This window comes from Centroberyx affinis, unplaced genomic scaffold, assembly GCF_046629955.1.
Source record: "Centroberyx affinis isolate AG114_WGS23_722 - 3 ecotype Tasmania unplaced genomic scaffold, CSIRO-AGI_Caff_v1 ptg006693l_1, whole genome shotgun sequence".
Lineage (NCBI taxonomy): Eukaryota > Metazoa > Chordata > Actinopteri > Beryciformes > Berycidae > Centroberyx > Centroberyx affinis.
The window spans coordinates 155,997-175,680 of record NW_027283397.1 but is presented as its reverse complement, the minus strand read 5'-3'; the positions used below and the strand labels follow the sequence as shown (position 1 = coordinate 175,680).

Below are 19,684 nucleotides of genomic sequence, written 5' to 3'. Positions count from 1 at the left end.
ATCGATGTGAACAATTAGCTGTCAAACAAGCGGTGTAACATTTTTATTTTTCTATCGTTGATAAATGGGAGAACAAAGAGAAGCTATCCACATGTCCCCGTTCCGGGCCCCCAACACAGCGCGGCCTGTTATTGGCTAGCACCGTGATACAATCCGACCTATCGCATGACACCACACTGAGGAAAGTTAATGTCGGCTTCTGTGATTGGTCCAAACGTTTGGCGCTTCTTGAATCTGCAGCAGCCGTAGTGGGCGGTGAGAGCGAGACGGAGAGAGGTTTGAACAGTTGCTGAGGCGGAAACATTGAATTTGGACAAATTGTTTAGGAAGGGTGAAATCGAAAGTTCTGACTTCCATCTACAACCTTTGCTAACAAACGTATCGTCTGTTCCGAAGCCGAGTCCGAGGGGAAAACAGCCGCTTTGTGTGCCGACTCCAAGTAAGCCGGTGTCGGTGTGGAGCTGGCAGGCGGCGGACGCGCGAGGTGAATCGCTCCCTCCTTCTGAGCTAGCTAGCCAAACGAGCTAACGTTACAGCTAGCTAATCCCAACACAAAGGACGGTTTTGCCTGTGTTTGTCATATCGATCCGGAATCACCCCGTTGAATGAGGACTGGGCTTCCTTTACAGGTAGGGTCTGCTGTCAGTGTGTTGTCTTTTTCTGTTCCCGTGAGGCGGTTCACACGGACCGGGTCTGTTCTTGCTTGTGGCTGCTTCAATCTTGGTTAACTAACTAACTGTTAGCCGCTGCCAGGCTATCGCTAGCTTGTTAGCTATTTTGTAGCCCAGGTAGGTTAGCTAGCTGACCCAGTCTGCTGTTGAGTCGAGTGGAGATGGTCGTCCTGATCCTTCCTCTCTCGTTACCTCCTCAACTCTCCAGTGTGTTGGGCAACTTACTTTCTTGGTGTGGTTGGACATTTCACTGGTTCTGTGCAGAGACAGCAACAGTCCTGTCTGAGTCGAAACCAGTGAGTGAAAAATTTTGTTTTTTTACGAGTCATTGCCAGCACTTGATTTTGGGATTGCCGACGTCAGTGTCAATAAGGAACTGTTGGCCAAGTGCTCAGTTATTGGGTGTTGAGAGAAGGGAAATGCTCTACTGTCGCCCCTCCTGCAAAATTTCCTTGTATTTGTTTCTTAACATGCCTTATGGGGGCGATATTCAGCCACCTGCTTCACCCTAAAATCTAATAAAATTCATATTACTCAGTTTGGGAACTGGAGAAGTGGGTCGTATCTATCCCTGACACAAGAGACCCAGAGGATCCTGTATCAGGGCTAGTTCGTATTGAATCCCAGCCACAGGTTGATGAGGAGGGTCAATAAGTGCTTATCAGCTGAAAGGAACTGTACTGGCCTGGGCATTGGCAAGGAAACGCACTTGACTTGGCCATGTGATCAGCTGCAACCCTTGCCATTTTATTTGCATACATAGCCACTTCTTATCATCAGTCCACCACATTTCTTAGGATGTAATGTTTACTGACTGCGCAACAGCATGTTTCCATGACAGCCGTCTGACATGTCTAATCGAAAGTGTGAGATTCAATTAGAGCAGACGGGCTGGTGGGCAGCGACTCCCAGACTGACTACTGGGAGGGCAGATGGATAATGTAGCTTCCTGTCCAGTTCCTCCCACAGGCAGGAAGACTGCTGCAACTTACAAAGAGAGTGGAGAGAGAGAGAGAGATAAAAGAAAGGGGGAAGGCTTGGATTTGTTGTTAGATTTCCCCCAGTGAACAGAAGACGTGGCAGATGAGTCGGGGGATTCCCATTGCTTGCACCTCAATTATTGTCTGTGTGGATGCATGATCACAGAAATGAGAGCTGAATAGAAACTGTAATTATGACTGAGGGAGTGTACAGTGCAGGATAAGTTGTAGGGCCCCTAGGCAGCTGTGTGTGTTTGCATGCTTCAGTTGGAAAAAAAAATGATATGTAATTAAGTGGTGTTTCACCTGTCCAAAGCTCATATGTAGTTCTGCAAAGTCTTTTATGGAAAACTAGTTTACTTTCCAGGACTTGAAAAATTACTGCTAACGAAAAATACTGTTGCTCAGTCCAGTTACACATATAGCTTGTTGACACACTATCATTTGACATATTGTGATATCTTTGTGGATAACCATAAACCAGATACTAGAGTTGTTCCGATACAGCCTAAAATGCTGGATCGGGTATCGGCAAGTACACGAGTTTATGCACCGATCCGATATCACTAGGGCTGCCCCCGACCAAAGATTTTCCTAATCGACTAGTAGTCGTTAGTTCAAGCCATTAGTCGACTAGTCGTTGCACGTTTATGATATTAATTTAATTATTTAAATATATATTTTTGGGGGCATCAGAAAATGCTTTGAGTTCCAGGGCTGAGAAAGAATGTTAAGTAACATTGTTAACACTGTGCTACATTACAGAGAAATATAAAACCGTAATAATGAGCCTTTAAAATATAAATTTTACAAGCACAGGCACACAGCGAGCCGCCTGTTAACGACAATGCTCACGGCAAAAGCGGTAATGATGAATGTGTCGGAACAACCAGCAAGGAGACTGAACATAGAGCGGCCATGCTAGGTGACTAACGTTAGGCCGATGGCCCATTATTCCGAAACCCCAATAGTCCGAAAAATGTCCCATTAGACCGAAAGCCCATTTTCGAGAGCCCGTTATCCCGAAAACAAACGGCCATCGCTCCGAAAATACACACACTCCCTGCAGTTAGAAAGATTCATGGCCTGCAATCACTCGGCCCTGCCTCCTAATGTTTCACACCCTCTTTCCCCCGGTTGATTGGGAGCATCTGTGTATATATAGGCCTACTGTAGCCTGTATGGCTGTCGTAACTGACGTCCGGTAACTTACCAACTACACCTGCTCTAAACATCAGACCATGTTCGTCCATGAAGAAAACGTGAGCAGCTTGTTGTTCTTAGGGGATTAAGCCTCACTACCATCGTAATATCACTGCTGCATGGAACGCTGCAGAATTCCAATTCAGGGAAGATGGACTGTTAGAGTAAATATCCGACTGCGAGGTCCGACAGCCAGCTTCCTCTGTTGCACCCGGAGAAGCACAGTGCTTCTGTTTGTTTGACAAACAATGGAAGATTTAGTGTGAACAATGGACAGATAAAGAAAGATACATTTGCCTCAGAGTAGATTCATTTCATTATAATTATTATTTGGAATGTACTAAATTGTGACTGCACTTTAACATTTTTTTAAAGGAATTGTTATTTATTCCTAGATTTATTTATTTATGTTCTTTTTCAGTTATGACTGACTGTCAAACTAGATAATAAAATTCTATGGCATTCATTCTCTGTATGTATTTGTTCATGTTTTACAAAGGGTTTAACCTGAGCCAGGCCATACAACAATGATAGCAATCATATCACATCCATACAGGGTTAGTAGTATACAGCTGTTAAAAAATAATAATTATATATATATATGGTACTCGGTATCGGCCGATACGCAAGTTCAGTTATCGGGAAGGAAAAAATGGTGTCGGAACATCTCTACCAGATACAGTGATATGTAGGGCTGGGCGTTAATCATAATGATTTTTTTCGATATTGATATATATCACAATGTGGCTCATGTATGAAAAATCACATGTTAAATAATCAAGTTAAAGTTCATCCCATTGAGCCGAATGGTAATGTTAGGTTTGATGTCAAACAAAACTGAAATTTTCAAAGAATTATTCCTACCATACCTCATTTTGTCAGTGAGTTTTTAAATAGAATTTGCTTATCATCAATTTCGACAGCAGAACTGTGCGTCACGATATCCCAAAATCACCATATCATCACAATATCATTCCACTGAAAGATGATAAACGATGACTTTGAATTATCACCCAGCCCTAGTGATGAGGCTTAGTTGACAGTTCAGCCTCTATCAGCATATGTTAGCCTATAACAGCGGTCAACATTTTACAACATTCAGTTTGATAAATGTGAAGGAACCCTGATTCCCCCTTCTGTGTTTAAATCTTTTTTATTGAGGAAGCAGTCGTAAAATACATTCAGTATTACAGATTTGTCCTCGCTTTAGAGTTAGAGACAGAACAAACAAACGAAGAGAAAAGAAAAAACAAAACAAAGACATGTATACAACTATCCCCTTAACCCACCCCCCTCCCACCTTCCCGGGACTTTACATCTTCGTCACACCAAAGGGGGCCATCAGTATTGTACAACTGATCAGTTTGAGTTATCAATGTATTGGAGAAGGGGATGCCAGGTCCTGTTGAACTGTTTCAGTTTGTTTAATAGCGAGAACGGTATTCTCTCCAGGTGAGAAAGTTTTACTATTTCTTCCAGCCATAATTTGACAGGTGGGGCTTCTGCCTTTTTCCAAAACATTAAAATAAGTTTCTTTGCTACGATAAGTGCATAAGATAGCAGTTGTTGTTGTTGTTGACAGTTATTAAGCAGGGAAAACTGATCGGAGACTCCAAGCACCACCAGAAGAGGGTTCAATTACTGTATGCAACATATCTGACAAAATACTAATTCCCCCTTCTGATTGGCTGCAGGCGGATCATGGTGCTGACTGGGAAGCGCTCGGAGAAGGGGCCCGGCTGCTGGAAGAGGAGAGTGAAGTCTGAGTACATGAGACTCCGACAGCTGAAACGCTTCAGGCGGGCCGACGAGGTCAAGGTTTGTTCACACACACGGGCCGCCACACCACACAAATGTGTAGAGGAAAGGGCCGAGGGAAAAGTACAAGTTGAATATCCCAATCCCAGGAGGAGTGATTGACAGGTCGGAGCCACGCCTCCTGCCCCAGACTTCTTCCTCGTTGGTCGGATGAGTTTCCACAGATTTTAGTTTTGAAATGAGAACAGCAGAGGAACAGGACTCCCGCTGTTTCTGAGATTCTGACATTATCCTGCTCGTTTTTGGCCACCAAGTCCACTGATTTATTTATGTTTATCACTTCTAAATTTACGTTACTATACATACATTCAGGGAGTGAAATTAACAGCATCCAAATACTGGTACATTTGAGCCGTGGCTGGTAAGATTGTCTACTCTACCAGCCACTTTGGCGGGTAACGAAACATAATTTGGACCTCCGGTTTCATTAAAAACAACAGTTGGCTGGTAAAATGGTGAAAGTGGCTAGTAGACTTTGGGGATGCATCAGCCACTATAGTCAGTGGACAAACGTTGGTCTATTGACCTGCATACATGACTCCTTTACACACAGACATTCGATAGATCAATCAAACCCACCTCAAGAGCTTTGTCCCATGTCATCACTGCCTCTCTCTCTCATCTTTCCTGTCTCTTTTGATTGTGATTATCCAATAAAGCAAAAATGCCAATAAAAAAACTGTACTCAGCTGTAGCTGCACTGGAAATATCTTGACGTCATGTTGTCTACATTTGGCCGTTTATCCATGAGAATAAGAAAAATACACCAAACAGCTGTTTTGCAACAGAGTTGAAGTGTTTTAGTGTGAATTCTCCCTTTCATTTTGAGCTGTGGTAGTCAGCATCGGTATATCATTTTGACCAGAAACGGAATACAACTACTGTCACTAAAAAGCTATAGATGTACTGTATATATTCAGTGTATTTCTACTGATTGTTATGGCTTGTATAGTATCACTGCACATGCACTTTAACTGTGATTTATGCTTTCAACGTACCATGACCTGTCATGGGTTATTGCTTAATTAATCATCCTTGCCATTACTGGCGTAGTGTGTCGAGTCCAATCTGTTGAGTAGGGGAGCTGTGAGTGACACTGCACTCACATTTACTCACTGTTAGGTGATACATTTTCTGACTGAGCTGTCTGATACACAACGTCAAGGTTTCCAACATCAATTAGAGTGATTAGATGTAGCAGAAATGTCAGTATTAATAACAAAACACTACTGTTAAAGTATTCAGCTGGGAAAGTTAGTAATTGGCTATCTGGGTGGCAGCTGATGCTTGTGGAAAACACTGTTTCCACACTTTTATCTTTATCACATATGGTGGCTCCTTAATGTGGCAGTAAACTAACTTTTTTTGTCACTTTTTTGGTTAGTGCATCCCAAAATTCGCCAGTCGCTGTCACTATTTTACCAACCAGTAGAGCAGACAAAGTTTGTCCAGTTTTTCCATTTTTTTATAAGTTTCTCTGACTCCTTCCAGAGCATGTTCAACACCAACCGACAGAAAATCATGGAGCGGACGGACATCTTGAACCAGGAGTGGAAGACCAGGCGAATCCAGCCGGTTCACATCATGACGTCTGTCAGCTCGCTAAGAGGGACCAGAGAGGTTAGTACACACACACACACACACACACACACACACACACACACACACACACACACACACACACACACACACACACACACACACACACACACACACACACACACACACACACACACACACACACACACACACACACCTCCCAGTATTTTAAGCAAATCTACATGTTGATCAAGCTTTAGATATGCACAGACACATGCAAAGTCTGTTAGGATTCACTTGCTTGTATCCGTTCTGAATGGATTCCATGTCTTATAATATTCTCAAGCAATAAAGTCGTGCAAATTAAGCTTGCACTATAGGCTGGTTCCACATGTGGGTCCATCATTATAAACACATGTTGCATGGCCAAGCTTTGTTCAGACCCACACAACTTTATTTTAGATTCTAGTCAAGATCCCAAGGTTTCCAGAGATACCAAACACGTCATGCTGAATTACAGGGAGATGTGTATAAAATGATGCACAAACATCTAGATTTTTCCATTTGATATAATGATACAGCCTTGGGTCTGAATATTTCACTCAGTATAAGCAGCTGTAGCTTCAATGAAGTGTTGGAACGAGCAGATACAGGATATGGATCAGACATTGTCGTACAGTGTGGAGAAAATGTTTCTTCTAACTTTGAAGCTGCTTAAGAGGAAATTTAAGGGGAAACGAGGGGTTAACTCTTTCTGTTGTGTCTTTCTCCTGTTCAGTGCACGGTGGACAGCGGTTTCTCCGAGTTCTCCAAGCAGGTCATCCCTCTGAAGACTCTGAACGCCGTGGCCTCGGTCCCGGTCATGTACTCCTGGTCTCCGCTGCAGCAGAACTTTATGGTACGCACACATAACAGCTGCACGCATGTATTGGAAAAACACAATATTGCTAAGTGTATAGTCTCGCCTGTCTGTGTTTCTAACATTTGTATTGGCATTTTTGCATCAGGTGGAGGATGAGACGGTGCTCCATAACATCCCCTACATGGGAGACGAGATCCTGGACCAGGACGGCACCTTCATAGAGGAGCTGATCAAGAACTACGACGGCAAAGTCCATGGAGACAGAGGTAACCTTGCAGATAAGCCAGTTTTCTTCATTATTAATTAATTGTGCAATGTAAAATTGCAACATATGATCATACACAATTAATTGTACACCCCTAACATACAGTGTTTTTCCTTATCATCATGTTTTTTGTTTTTTTTTTACCAGTGGATAGTTTTTTACCATGGTGCAGTGGAAAGGTCAAATGTATCTATCCAATATTGGTTTTCCACAAATCATGTATTTTCTTTATTGAGCAGCATCTAATTAATAAAAAGGAAGTATAACTATGAATCTTCACATCTTGGCTACAAATTTTCACTCCATTAATCCTCTTCTCATATGCAAATGACTTCACATGACGTCACACACCGTGAGAACTTTCTTGATTTGAAACTGTTTTGAAGGGGTAGGTGTTACGATGATTCATAAATTCTACTGTAACGTGTTTTACTTTCATGCCAGCTAGCTTCTTTCATGTAGTGAAAGTGGGGGTTTTCCAATCTTGTTTTGAAATGTAACTCTTCCACTTTTCCTATTTGCATACTTTCAGATTATAAACACTAAGTTAAAACAATGGCCAAACATTTGTGCTCTTGTGGAAATTAATCTAAAATGTTTTAAATGTTTTGTATTTTATTTTATTTATTTTTTTCTGTTTTAATTTCTCTTTTCCTTCATTATTTCTGGAAGTCATAGCAAACTGGCTCCAACTATTGTGACAGGGAGACACAAAAACATCATCTACTCCAAAAAAACATTGATTTTACACTAAATGTCCACTCTCTGTGCTCTCCCTTGTGTTTTTTTAGAGTGCGGCTTCATCAACGACGAGATCTTCGTGGAGCTGGTGAGCGCTCTGACCCAGTACAGCGACAACGAGGACGACGACGAGGAGGAGGAGCAGGACTTCAAAGTAGACAAGATGGAGCTGTGTGACGGCAAGGAGCACCCGGAGGACGCCCGCAAGGACGCCCTCATCAGCACCGAGAGTAAGGAACCTCGCCGAGGCTCGTCCCAGAGATAATTAGAGAAGCTCCGATTGCATCTGTGTAGTGGTCTTGTGCGGGTACAAAGTTTTGACCGAGAAAAACAAGTAAATCATCCATGAAACAATAGATCTGCCTGGCAAATTGGAGGGAAATATTGTTGGTTGCTGACTGTTTTTTGTTGACAGTTAAAATTATGTTAAAATTCTTGATTTCAAAGTGAAAAACAAACAAATACTTTTTTTTGTGATCAATTATTTATTGTGTGTATAAGGAAGGGGGAGCACCAACAGACCCCCCCCCACACCCCCATTTTCCTTGTTTTCCACCCACCAACCCACTCCACCACCACCCTCTAACCCCTAACATGATGAGCGAAGGCAGTGTACATAGATAAAAACAGCAAACAAACATTAACAAAACTACCAGTACAACCCACCCATTCCTCCCCACCCCATCCCCATCCTGCTACCCAGGAATCCCATGATCATTAGACATAAACCAGCAGCATTCAGACACAAAGGAATTGGATAATTATGCTAATTTCTTCCATCATCCATGATAATATCCACAGAAATAGCCAAGAGTATAGGTAAAATATATGTGTATATATATATGAAGTAACCAAAGAATGTACATATAGTATATACAGTATATATTATATTCTAAACAAGTAAGCAAGCAAGCAAATACATGAAAGGACAGCTGAAAAAGATAGTTAACCACAATATTTATAATAAAATAGAGCTGCAACGATTAATCGATTAGTTGTCAACTATTAAATTAATCGCCAACTATTTTGATAATCGATTAATCGGTTTGAGTAATTTTTTAAGACAAATAAGTCAAAATTCTCTGATTCCAGCTTCTTAAATGTGAATATTTCTGGTTTCTTTACTCCTCTATGACAGTAAACTGAATATCTTTGGGTTGTGGACAAAACAAGACATTTGAGGACGTCATCTTGGGCTTTGGGAAACACTGATCCACATTTTTTCACCATTTTCTGACATTTTATACCAAACAACTAATCGATTAATCGAGAAAATAATCAAACAGATTAATCGACAATGAAAATAATCGTTAGTTGCAGCCCTATAATAAAACACTAATACTTAAAGTTAGTTGTTGATGGTTACAAGCTTATTGAGACTCCGCACATCGGCCGAGTTTCCCCTCAGCTCTACAGGAAAGGACTTGGGTGACTTGTTGATCATGTTGCTTGCAGTGTGACAGCATGGTGACAGCATGGCAGGTTTTTAGCACTTGGAGCACAAGGCGCTGGGAGGGAGCAGCGTGGTTCAAACAGGTTTTTCTGTCTCATAGCGACAGCAGGAGCCACAACCACTGCTTCCCACAAGCATCTGTTCCACTGCCGTCCTTAAAAAAGAGAGACGTGTCTGGTGTCTGGTGGGCGCAGAGGAGCCAGTGGAGAAAAGAAGAATGACTGTTACACCGGTGACTTCAGTTTTTCAGCCTGTCTCTATTCATCTGTCCGTCAAACGTGGTATCTCAGACGCCACTGGTCTAATTTTGACGAAAGTAGGAGGGATGATGCATCTTGTCACCGATTGGTCCGAGGGGCTGCCTGCATCATCTGTGGGGGAAGACATGCTTACTTGTTAAAATGAATACCACCCACCAGCCAAATGCTCCTAAATGACTTACCAACCAACATTTTGGATGCTCTTTTCTCTTGTTGGCTGGTGAAAGTGGCATGTTAAGGTCTTGCTGGCCATTCGTTTAACAAAATGTGAGTTTCCTGCCCTGATGGAAAGTGTGTGTGTGTGTGTGTGCGTGTTAATCCACAGGTCGAGCCAGCAATGACAGCACTAAGAAGTTTCCCTCTGACAAGATTTTTGAAGCCATCTCCTCCATGTTCCCCGACAAAGGCTCCACTGAAGAGCTCAAAGAGAAGTGAGTGGTTGTGTGTGTTTTGTATGTGCCAGCATGTGTGTGAGTATGAGGTGTATTTGCTTCTTACACATATTTCAGGGTACGAAAGGTACGAATATGATCATTTCCAGGTCTTGACAAGTTTTGGAACTGCACTATGAAGAAAAATCAAGCGGCACACTCTTCTCTTTTCTCTTAGTTTTGTGCTTTACTAAAGTTTTGCAACTGGACAAAAGGTGTAATGTAATTACCAGACATTGTGAAGAGTATAGAGCATATAGTGATGCAGCCTTGTTGACAGTCTTATTGGAAATTAAAGATCCATGTTGATTTCTGATACTGTCGACCAATCAGAGCAATTCATTGAAACCTGGGTGTAGGTGACATCATTTACACCACTGAGGTAGATTGGAATTCTAAATCTGTTTGACTCTGTTGAATTTTTCAAATTTCCACAATGCTGACAGTAATAACAATTTGGGTAACTTTACATTAACTGCTCCCTTTGTTAATTTATACCATGAAATTAAGAAAAGCAATTCATTCATTTCACTGGACCTTTTTTAAGGTCTGGTAAAACATGACATGGAACATGTGTAGCAGCCCTGGTGTATGCATGTGTGTTTCCCTAAGGGTTTCTCAATCCATCATGTGGAATACAAGAAGCTAATGTGTGTGTGTTTCTCTCTGTGTGTGTGTGTGTGTGTGTGTGTGTGTGTGTGTGTCACAGGTACAAGGAGTTGACGGAGCAGCAGCTGCCCGGCGCGCTGCCCCCTGAATGCACGCCGAACATCGACGGCCCAAACGCCCGCTCTGTGCAGCGGGAGCAGAGCCTGCACTCCTTCCACACGCTGTTCTGCAGGCGCTGCTTCAAATACGACTGCTTCCTCCACCGTTAGTGCACATTCACATTTACATTCACATTTACATTTCAGGCAGTTAGCCAGCAGTCTCATCCAGAACAACTTAAACTGACTGAGCAGGGAGTTTCATGCTCAGGAACACTGATGGGACACAATGGCTGTTGATGAACTCTGTTGCAGGGGGAATAAACCTCTGCACATATTACCAGCTGCTTGCAAATGGTGTTGAACCCGTTGTCTTTGGCTCCTTATTTCTCCTCCTGCAGCTTTCCATGCCACTCCAAACACGTACAAGCGTAAGAACATGGAGAACCTGGTGGACAGTAAACCCTGCGGCATCGACTGCTACATGTACCTGGTGCAGGTGAGGAACTGGAACTGTCAAATTCAATTGTCTTGTTGTTTTTATTACTTGAATATAATACCAAAGCAGAGTTCAATATTAAGAGTTATTACCTGGTCGGGCCAGTAGGTCAGAGGTTATTTTTCCACAAGTATATTTTCACTGGCCGCAAGCAAAAATGAAAATAACCACTTTCTCATACATACAGTACTGTGCAAAAGTCTTAGGCACCTTAGATTTTTTATATAAATTTTTTGGTGTCTTAGATGTTTATTTGTTTTCTGCATTAGTGTGTCAGTAGACTGCTGTTTACTGTAAATTTTTGATATTAGTTACTAATACTTTTCATTTCATTAGTTTTGAAAGCATCTTCGCTTTATGGATTTCTTTGACATAATGCCTAAGACTTTTGCACAGTACTGTAAATGTATGAAATATTTTGAAAATGTAATCAATTGCGATAAGATGTCTGATACTGGCAGTTCTTACTATACAGCAGGAAAAAAAGAGTGAAAGAAAGAACAAAAAAGTAAACAATTGATTGAATAAACTTGAAATTTATGATTTGTAACTGTGCACTTATTGTATTCATGGTTAAGTTGATAAAACAAAACTCATAGAAGCTTTTATGTAAATGTAACAAGCAGCAACATGGGGGGAAAAAACAATGCTGAGGGGAAATCCATGAGGCTTGTAAGTCATCATTCATCCATCTTACATTAATGGGACCTGATGAGAGTCAGTTGGGCCACTGACTGACCGATCAAGGAGTGTAAGGATCAGAGACAATGTCCCTCTTAGAATGATCATGTGAGAGAGAAGGAGGTGAAGTAGGAGAAATGAGAACTAAGGAGAGAGAGAAGGGATTGTTTCCTTTGTATCTGATACCAAACTCCTCCAGTGGACTAACACTGTCGTTGTGCTGTGACTGCTCAGGACGGGATGGTGAGGGAATACCCGGCGGGCATGGTTGCCGAGCGGGCCAAGACGCCCTCCAAACGCACGGTGGGCCGTCGCCGCGGACGACTGCCGAACAGCAACAGCCGGCCCAGCACCCCGACCGTTTCCTCGGAAACCAAAGACACGGACAGCGACCGCGAGGGCAGCAAAGACGACGAGCGGGACAACGACAAGGACGACGACGACAAGAAGGACGAGACCACCAGCAGCTCGGGTACGATCTCACACACTGAAGAAACTAGGGGTTCATCAGGGGGTTCTTAGAAGATCAAAAGGGAGACAATAATTACATTAAGGTTCCTTACTAGATTAAACATCCTTAAGGGTTCTTTGAAGAATCCCCATATGTTAGAGATTGGTGGAAGTACCATCAGGATTCATAAATCCATTCATCATGTAACCTCCTGTGGTTCCCCTATGGTTGTAATCTGAAGAAGAAAAGACAGGGACAGAGTTTCCTTACATGTAAAAAAAAACACTTTAATAGAAGTAATTGTGTCCACATGTCAAAAAGGAACAGAGGTGGCACATCTTCCAAAATCAACAACAAAATACCACAAAGCTTTCAGGTACCAACTTGCACACAACGCGTCTCAACCTAAAAAACATGTGGACACAATTACTTTTTTTTTTTCTTTTTTTTGCATGCAAGGAAGCCCTGTTCCTGTTTTTTTCTTGTTTGCTCTGCCATTTTTGGGCCCCTGTACTTTTCCAAACTATCTTTGAGTGTAATCTGAAGAACCAGTAAAGGTTCCTTAAAGCCCTTTTTACTTTTTGAGCACAGGGTTGGAAATGTACACCAGTCAAATGAAACAACATTGTAAGGAACCGGGGGGGGAAATGTCCAACATTCACACACCAAATGTTAACCAACCATCATTTAGATCTGCAGTATTCAGTTTTAAAAATCTAGTACAATACTTAGAGTGGTTGATGAGAAAAAGTTTGTTTCCTGCCTTAACAAATGCAACGTTTATGCAGTACTCGGATTTCTGCTACAGTCTCACTATAGTCTTTTGTGTGTGTGTGTGTGTGTGTGTGTGTGTGTGTGTAGAGGGTAACTCGCGGTGCCAGACTCCGGTGAAGATGAAGCTGACCTGTGAACCTGAGGCAGTGGACTGGAGCGGGGCGGAGGCCTCTCTGTTCAGGGTTCTCATCGGAACGTACTACGACAACTACTGCGCCATCGCACGGCTCATAGGCACCAAGACCTGCAGACAGGTGGGCGGGGCTTAGTTCTTGGACATTTAGCTGACACTCTTAAAATACTGAAATGGCAAAAGCTGGATAGGAACTTTGTATATAAGCAGGGTCTAAAATTTTACTGCAAATTTTGGTGAAAATAATCGTCAGCTGCAGCTCTAATCGTCACTGTCTCCGGCAGGTTTATGAGTTCAGGGTGAAGGAGTCCAGCATCATCGCTCGCGCTCCCGCTGAAGACGAGGACACGCCTCCCAGGACGAAGAAGAAGAGGAAGCACAGGCTGTGGGCCACTCACTGTAGGAAGATCCAGCTGAAGAAAGGTCAGAGGTCGCCTCGATATCACCTTTCACCTGGTTGTTGAAGGAAAGAGTCGTGTGAAAGGGATGATTAATTTGGGCTGCAGTTTTAGTTCCCTGTCGGGAGATAGTTTACAGCAGTGGTCCTCAACGTGGGGTCCGGGGACCACCAGGGGTCCTTGAGGGGGTTCCAGGGGTCCCCAGAAAGTTGAATGAATTGTTAAACTTCAGCATAATTTCATTTACAAAAAGTTAACTCAATTAGAGAATGTAGAAGAATGATTTGTTTCACTGTTATCCCTCTGTTATCCCACAGTACAGATGGGAATTCTGGACAAATAAAATATTCTCAGATTTGGGTCTAGGGGCAAAATCTCATCAAATGGGGGTCCGTGGCTCTAATGTGGACCAAATTAGGGGTATTGATATGAAAAAGGTTGAGAATCACTGGTTTACAGCGTTCCCACATACTCTGACAAGTAGTTCTGGAACGATTAGTTGATCGTCAGAAAATTAATCGATTAATTGTATTACCAAAAATACCAAACATTTGCTGGTTACAGCTTCACAGATGCTAAGATTTACTTGCTTTTCTCTGTTTCATATCATAACAAAATCAATACTTTTTTTTGGCAGCTGGTCAGACTAAGTAAACAATTTTAAAGAATCACTTTGGGCTCTGGTAACTTGTGATGGGCATTTGTCATTATTTTTGACATTTTAAAGACTAAATGAGTCAAAAAAAAAAAGAATCGAGAATCAAAATAATCGTAAGTTGCAGCCCTACTGGCAAGTCTGGAAAATGTATTTGATCATTTTCACATGATAAAATGTTTTTTGACCTGATAAATGACAAAAGATTCAGGCTATTTGAAGAGAACAATGTCCCATTTAACCTTATTGTATCTGTCCTGTCTCCTTACAGACGGCTCGTCCAATCACGTGTATAACTACCAGCCATGTGACCACCCGCGGCAGCCGTGTGACTCCTCCTGTCCCTGCGTCACCGCTCAAAACTTCTGCGAGAAATTCTGCCAGTGCAGCTCTGAGTGTAAGAACACACACACACACACACACACACTTTATCGTAGAGCTTTTTTAACATAAAAGTTAAGAAAACACATTATCCCATGCATGAACTCCACAATGCTTAAATGTTTTTAAATGAAGCTTTGCTGAATTATGCATTATGAATTGATGCACGATGGAAACGCCCTTTCTTCTGAAACAAACCGCTGCCTTAAGTGGTATGAATATTGCAGTAGTCAATATATTTTGGATCCCACTCATGTCTTGGTGTTTGTGTGCAGGTCAGAACCGTTTCCCCGGCTGCCGGTGTAAGGCTCAGTGCAACACCAAGCAGTGTCCCTGCTACCTGGCTGTGAGGGAGTGCGACCCCGACCTCTGCCTGACCTGCGGGGCGGCGGAGCACTGGGACAGCAAGAACGTGTCCTGCAAGAACTGCTCCATCCAGAGAGGGGCCAAGAAGGTAACACACACACACACACACACACACACACATCCTTCTATCCTTATGAGACGTTTGACTACCATACCAGAGGTTTTCACAGCAATTGTGTATCACAATATCATCATATCGTCATGATATGATTCTATTGAAAGATGATAAAAGATGACTTTGAATTATTGCCCATCCCTAGTATAGACGTGTGTAATGTACATGAACAGACGGCATATCAAATGGCATTCTGTTGTTTCTCACCCTGTGTTCCTCTCCCTCCCTCCCTCTCTCTCTCCCTCCCTCTCTCTCCCTCTCTCTCTCCCTCTCTCTCTCCCTCTCTCTCTCCCTCCCTCCCTGTCTCAGCACCTGCTGCTCGCCCCGTCAGATGTGGCAGGATGGGGCATCTTCATCAAAGAGCCGGTCCAGAAGAACGAGTTCATCTCCGAGTATTGTGGAGAGGTAAGAAGACTCTACTGTCTGTGGGCTTTCTGACCGACCGAGAGATGAGAAGGGATGACGAGAATATAGGAGGTTCTGATGAGATACGATGAAAATTAAACAAGCCCCGTGGGGAAATTGGGTCATTGCAGCAGCAATTTATAATAGGATACAGCAATCAAAATAGATTAAAAACATAAAAATGAAAATAATAAAAGCTGCACAAGTATGGAAAATGAGTTTGATGATATCCAGGGCTTAGAAAGTTTGGATAGTACACAAAAGTATGGCATTTTGAAATGGTCAATGAGGGGGAAATGTGTTTTGTAACATTTGACCTTTGTCTCTGCAGATTATCTCCCAGGATGAAGCCGACCGCAGAGGGAAAGTCTACGACAAATACATGTGCAGCTTCCTCTTCAACCTCAACAACGGTAACACATCAACAAACACACACACACACACACAAAAGAGATACAATCACAGAAAACAGAGAAGACACAGGAAATACCCATGCAGAAAACACACAGAAAAGTCACACATACACACCCAGATGGTCACACTGCAGCTAGCATGAAACTGACTTGTGAATGATTTCTGTGTTCTTGTGTCACCTCAGACTTTGTTGTTGATGCCACAAGGAAAGGCAACAAGATCCGCTTTGCCAACCATTCTGTCAACCCCAACTGCTATGCAAAAGGTAAGAAGCTGAGATGAACACCGGCCACAGTGCTTAGTTTCTCCCATAAACACTAGAGAGAAAACACAACATTGAATTATGCAGAATGTACAGTTCAGACGATATTTAAAAAACAACAACAAGCCATTAAATAAACAGCTCAGTTGAGTTAAAAACCAACGGCACATAAAACAATTACATTTTCTGTATTAAAAAGCCTTAAAAGAAGAAAGAGTTGGCAGGTTGTTCCAAAGCCAGCATGCGTGACAGGCGGCCATGTTGGCAGACCAACAGGTTTTCCTACCCAGAATACACCAGCAGATGGGAGAACACAGCAGGACTTGGTATCCTGCTTCATGGAGCAGGAATCGAGACTGAAGGATGACAGTCACTTGTCCCTGTTGCTCTGTCGTTCTCATACACCCTTTTTTTTTTCTCTGTTTTTTCTATCAACATTGTGAGTCCAGTATGTTTTCTGAACTGAGTTGAAGAGGTTTTAATGAGCAGTGCAAGTGCAAGACGGCTCTTTGTCAAAGGAGATTATTTGATTCAATGTTTGTAAAATCTGAAAAAGAAACTAAAGGAAAAACAGACTGTTTTTCTGTAGCTGTGGTCAGGAAGGAAGCTCCATCATATCAGAGCTGGATGACCCGATTAGCCGATATCTAATGTTTAATAAAAGGCCAATATCAGCCTGATATATCGATCTAAAGCTAGTGACGTAATTGGTGAAGGAAGTCATCACAGTAATGGTGATAATCGTCTGTCCGTTCGTTGTAGTGATGATGGTGAACGGGGACCACAGGATAGGGATCTTCGCCAAGAGAGCCATCCAGACCGGGGAGGAGCTCTTCTTCGACTACAGGTCAGTAAGCTGGGAGAGACGCAGCAGGCGGGAACATACAATATAACCTCTACAGCCTCTATTCTTTACTCTGTTTGCCATTTGCTCCTGTTATGATGTCAGCAGCACCGGCATAATTGTAATCACAGTAAAGAATGCTATTAAAGGTGTTATAGCTTTTATACGTTTACCATCATGTGGACTAAGTTAAAGTTTTTTCAAAGTAGTTTACACAGGTGAACAAAAACAGGAGAAAACTAAGACTTAAGTTTACATAATTACTTATTACAAGATTACTTATTTTTATGGGGTTTTTTGCGTTTACCTTTTTCTCAATTGTTAGTTGTGTGTATTTCTTACTGTATTCAAACATTTATCATGTTTTTCACTTCCGCTGACTGAATGTAATGACATGCTCTATTATGCTGCTCTTCTTTATAGAAATTCAGATTGAGTAAATGTTCCCACACACAACAATATTGGTGTTTAAATGCTACATGTAATGCCTTTAAGCTTATTCTACAGTTGCACCCATAAGAGCATCAGCTAAATGTCAAAAGTGTAAATGATTCAACAAACACATTGTTCTGTTTGTGTGGCAGGTACAGTCAGGCCGACGCTCTGAAGTACGTTGGGATCGAACGGGAGATGGAGATCGCCTGATTCTGACTTCTACCTCCTGTGGATCAACTACTCAAAGGCCTTACATACACAGTCACACACACTCTCACACACACACACACACACACACACACACACCGCTCACTTCAGGAAATCCAGACGACTTGTCAAAATGCTACAAAGCTTCAGGAATTCTGGGAACTTTTGAAAACACGGACGCAAGATTTTGTTGCCGTTATTTTGCCACAATGATCTTTCTTTTTCTCTTGTTTTTTTTTTCCATATATCTCCCTCACTTATCATTATTCTTATTTGTGTTTGTTTTGTTTTTTTTTGTTTTTTTTTGTTTTTCAATCAACAAATCTTCCTCTTCTCTCGGGTCGGGGAGTCTGGGATTCACTGTTGCTACGTTCACAAATCTTCCTCAGCTCAAGGTGCAAATCGGCCCACAAACTGGCTCCCGTTGGAGTTTCACCCCACTTTTCTACTCTGAGGAGGCGAACCCGTGACTTCTACTTTAAAACTGGCTTTTCAATACAAGTTTCAGGGACCAAACCTGCACCAGCCGGACTCGCAGCGCTCCTCCTCCTCCGGTGTGTGTGTGTGTGTGTGTGTGTGTGTTCGCTGGCAGCCGTACGCTCAGTCGCCCGAATCGCGTCAGCACCCGGGTGTTTTGTTTGTTTTTTTACGGTGTGAACTAACGCTGTGACCGCACGCTCCCCAGGGTGCCGCATCACTGTCTGTCTGTAAAGCAGGGCGGCGTTCACAAAGCAGGATCAGCCCACTCCAGCAGAGTGAAACCAACATTCAAGAAGACTCTCCTGATCACTTGAATTGTTTGGGTTGGGTTTTATTGTCATTTGTCATATTATGAAAAGGGGGGGGGAAGGGAAGGGAAGGGAAGGGAGTCTGGAGATCATCCTTTACCCAGAAGGCCTGGGTGTAATCCCACTGAGTAACTTTGCTACAGAAATTAATTTTGGAAGGTTCTTGCAGACAAAAAGACTTGTGGAAAAAAAACCTGAAGCGCCGCATTAGCTTTGGACTCCGCAGCAACTAATCGAACTCTTCACACACACACACCAATCACCACTGCAAGACCGTCTGCTATTGGTCTAAAACGTCACATGATCGGTTGTGTTCCCTTATGGAAAAGTGCTTCTGTTTCCTTGTCTGGTTCATTGCCTTTGTCTCCGTCTCTCCGTGCGAACATCCGGCGGTCAAACAAAGTGAATTGTTTGATGCTACTACTCGTCGATCAAACTGCCTCCGAATCCTCCGTGTCTCAGCCTGCCTTTTTGTTGCTTTTTTTTCCCCCACCGTAATTGTTGAGTTTTTTTGTCACCGCTATTTCCCGTTTCCTCTATTATCTTCATGCCCCTGTGGAGTGCAGCAGCAAGTAAACGAACAACACACGGCTGGCTGCGGAGTATACATTTACATTTACATGCAGAAGTGATACTGAAGTGTCCTTGATCGAGACGCTGATTCCCCACGGTGACACTGGTCATTGCCTTGTTTTTTTTGTTTTTTGTTCCCAGATTTCAACACACAAGAGGGAAACGGGAGATGAGCCTGCTTTGTGGCGCTCCCCTTGCTATCAGGTGCTAATGTGAAAAGGTCTCAACACAAAACCAGCACTACTACCAGGGAAATGAACACTAGACAAACACTAGGTAGTCGGCCGTTAATGTGGATTATTGTCTTAGTTGGCTGGTGAAACGGTGAAAGTGTTTGAATTTTGGCAGACAAAAAGTGAGTTTCCTGCTCTGC

General features: G+C 42.6%; 1 protein-coding gene across 1 annotated transcript; it reads left to right on the top strand.

Moving 5' to 3' along the window:
* Positions 1-269: 269 nt before the first annotated feature.
* ezh2 (enhancer of zeste 2 polycomb repressive complex 2 subunit) lies at positions 270-18,720 on the top strand. Its single transcript, XM_071512985.1, has 19 exons — positions 270-629; positions 4,549-4,672; positions 6,164-6,292; positions 6,990-7,109; positions 7,219-7,339; positions 8,130-8,309; positions 10,118-10,223; positions 10,933-11,096; positions 11,332-11,429; positions 12,345-12,582; positions 13,423-13,589; positions 13,753-13,891; positions 14,793-14,918; positions 15,178-15,356; positions 15,693-15,788; positions 16,120-16,201; positions 16,387-16,467; positions 17,227-17,311; positions 17,893-18,720. The coding sequence occupies exons 2-19, from the start codon at positions 4,556-4,558 to the stop codon at positions 17,951-17,953; spliced, it is 2,289 nt and encodes a 762-aa protein (XP_071369086.1). The 5' UTR covers positions 270-629; positions 4,549-4,555; the 3' UTR covers positions 17,954-18,720.
* Positions 18,721-19,684: the final 964 nt, after the last annotated feature.

Excerpts from the sequence above, each read along its gene's own strand:
- ezh2 (XM_071512985.1), top strand. The coding sequence starts at position 4,556 with ATGGTGCTGACTGGGAAGCGCTCGGAGAAGGGGCCCGGCTGCTGGAAG. Across the intron at positions 6,293-6,989 it reads CGCTAAGAGGGACCAGAGAG|TGCACGGTGGACAGCGGTTT; the intron begins GTTAGTACACAC and ends TCTCCTGTTCAG. Across the intron at positions 16,202-16,386 it reads CCTCTTCAACCTCAACAACG|ACTTTGTTGTTGATGCCACA; the intron begins GTAACACATCAA and ends GTGTCACCTCAG.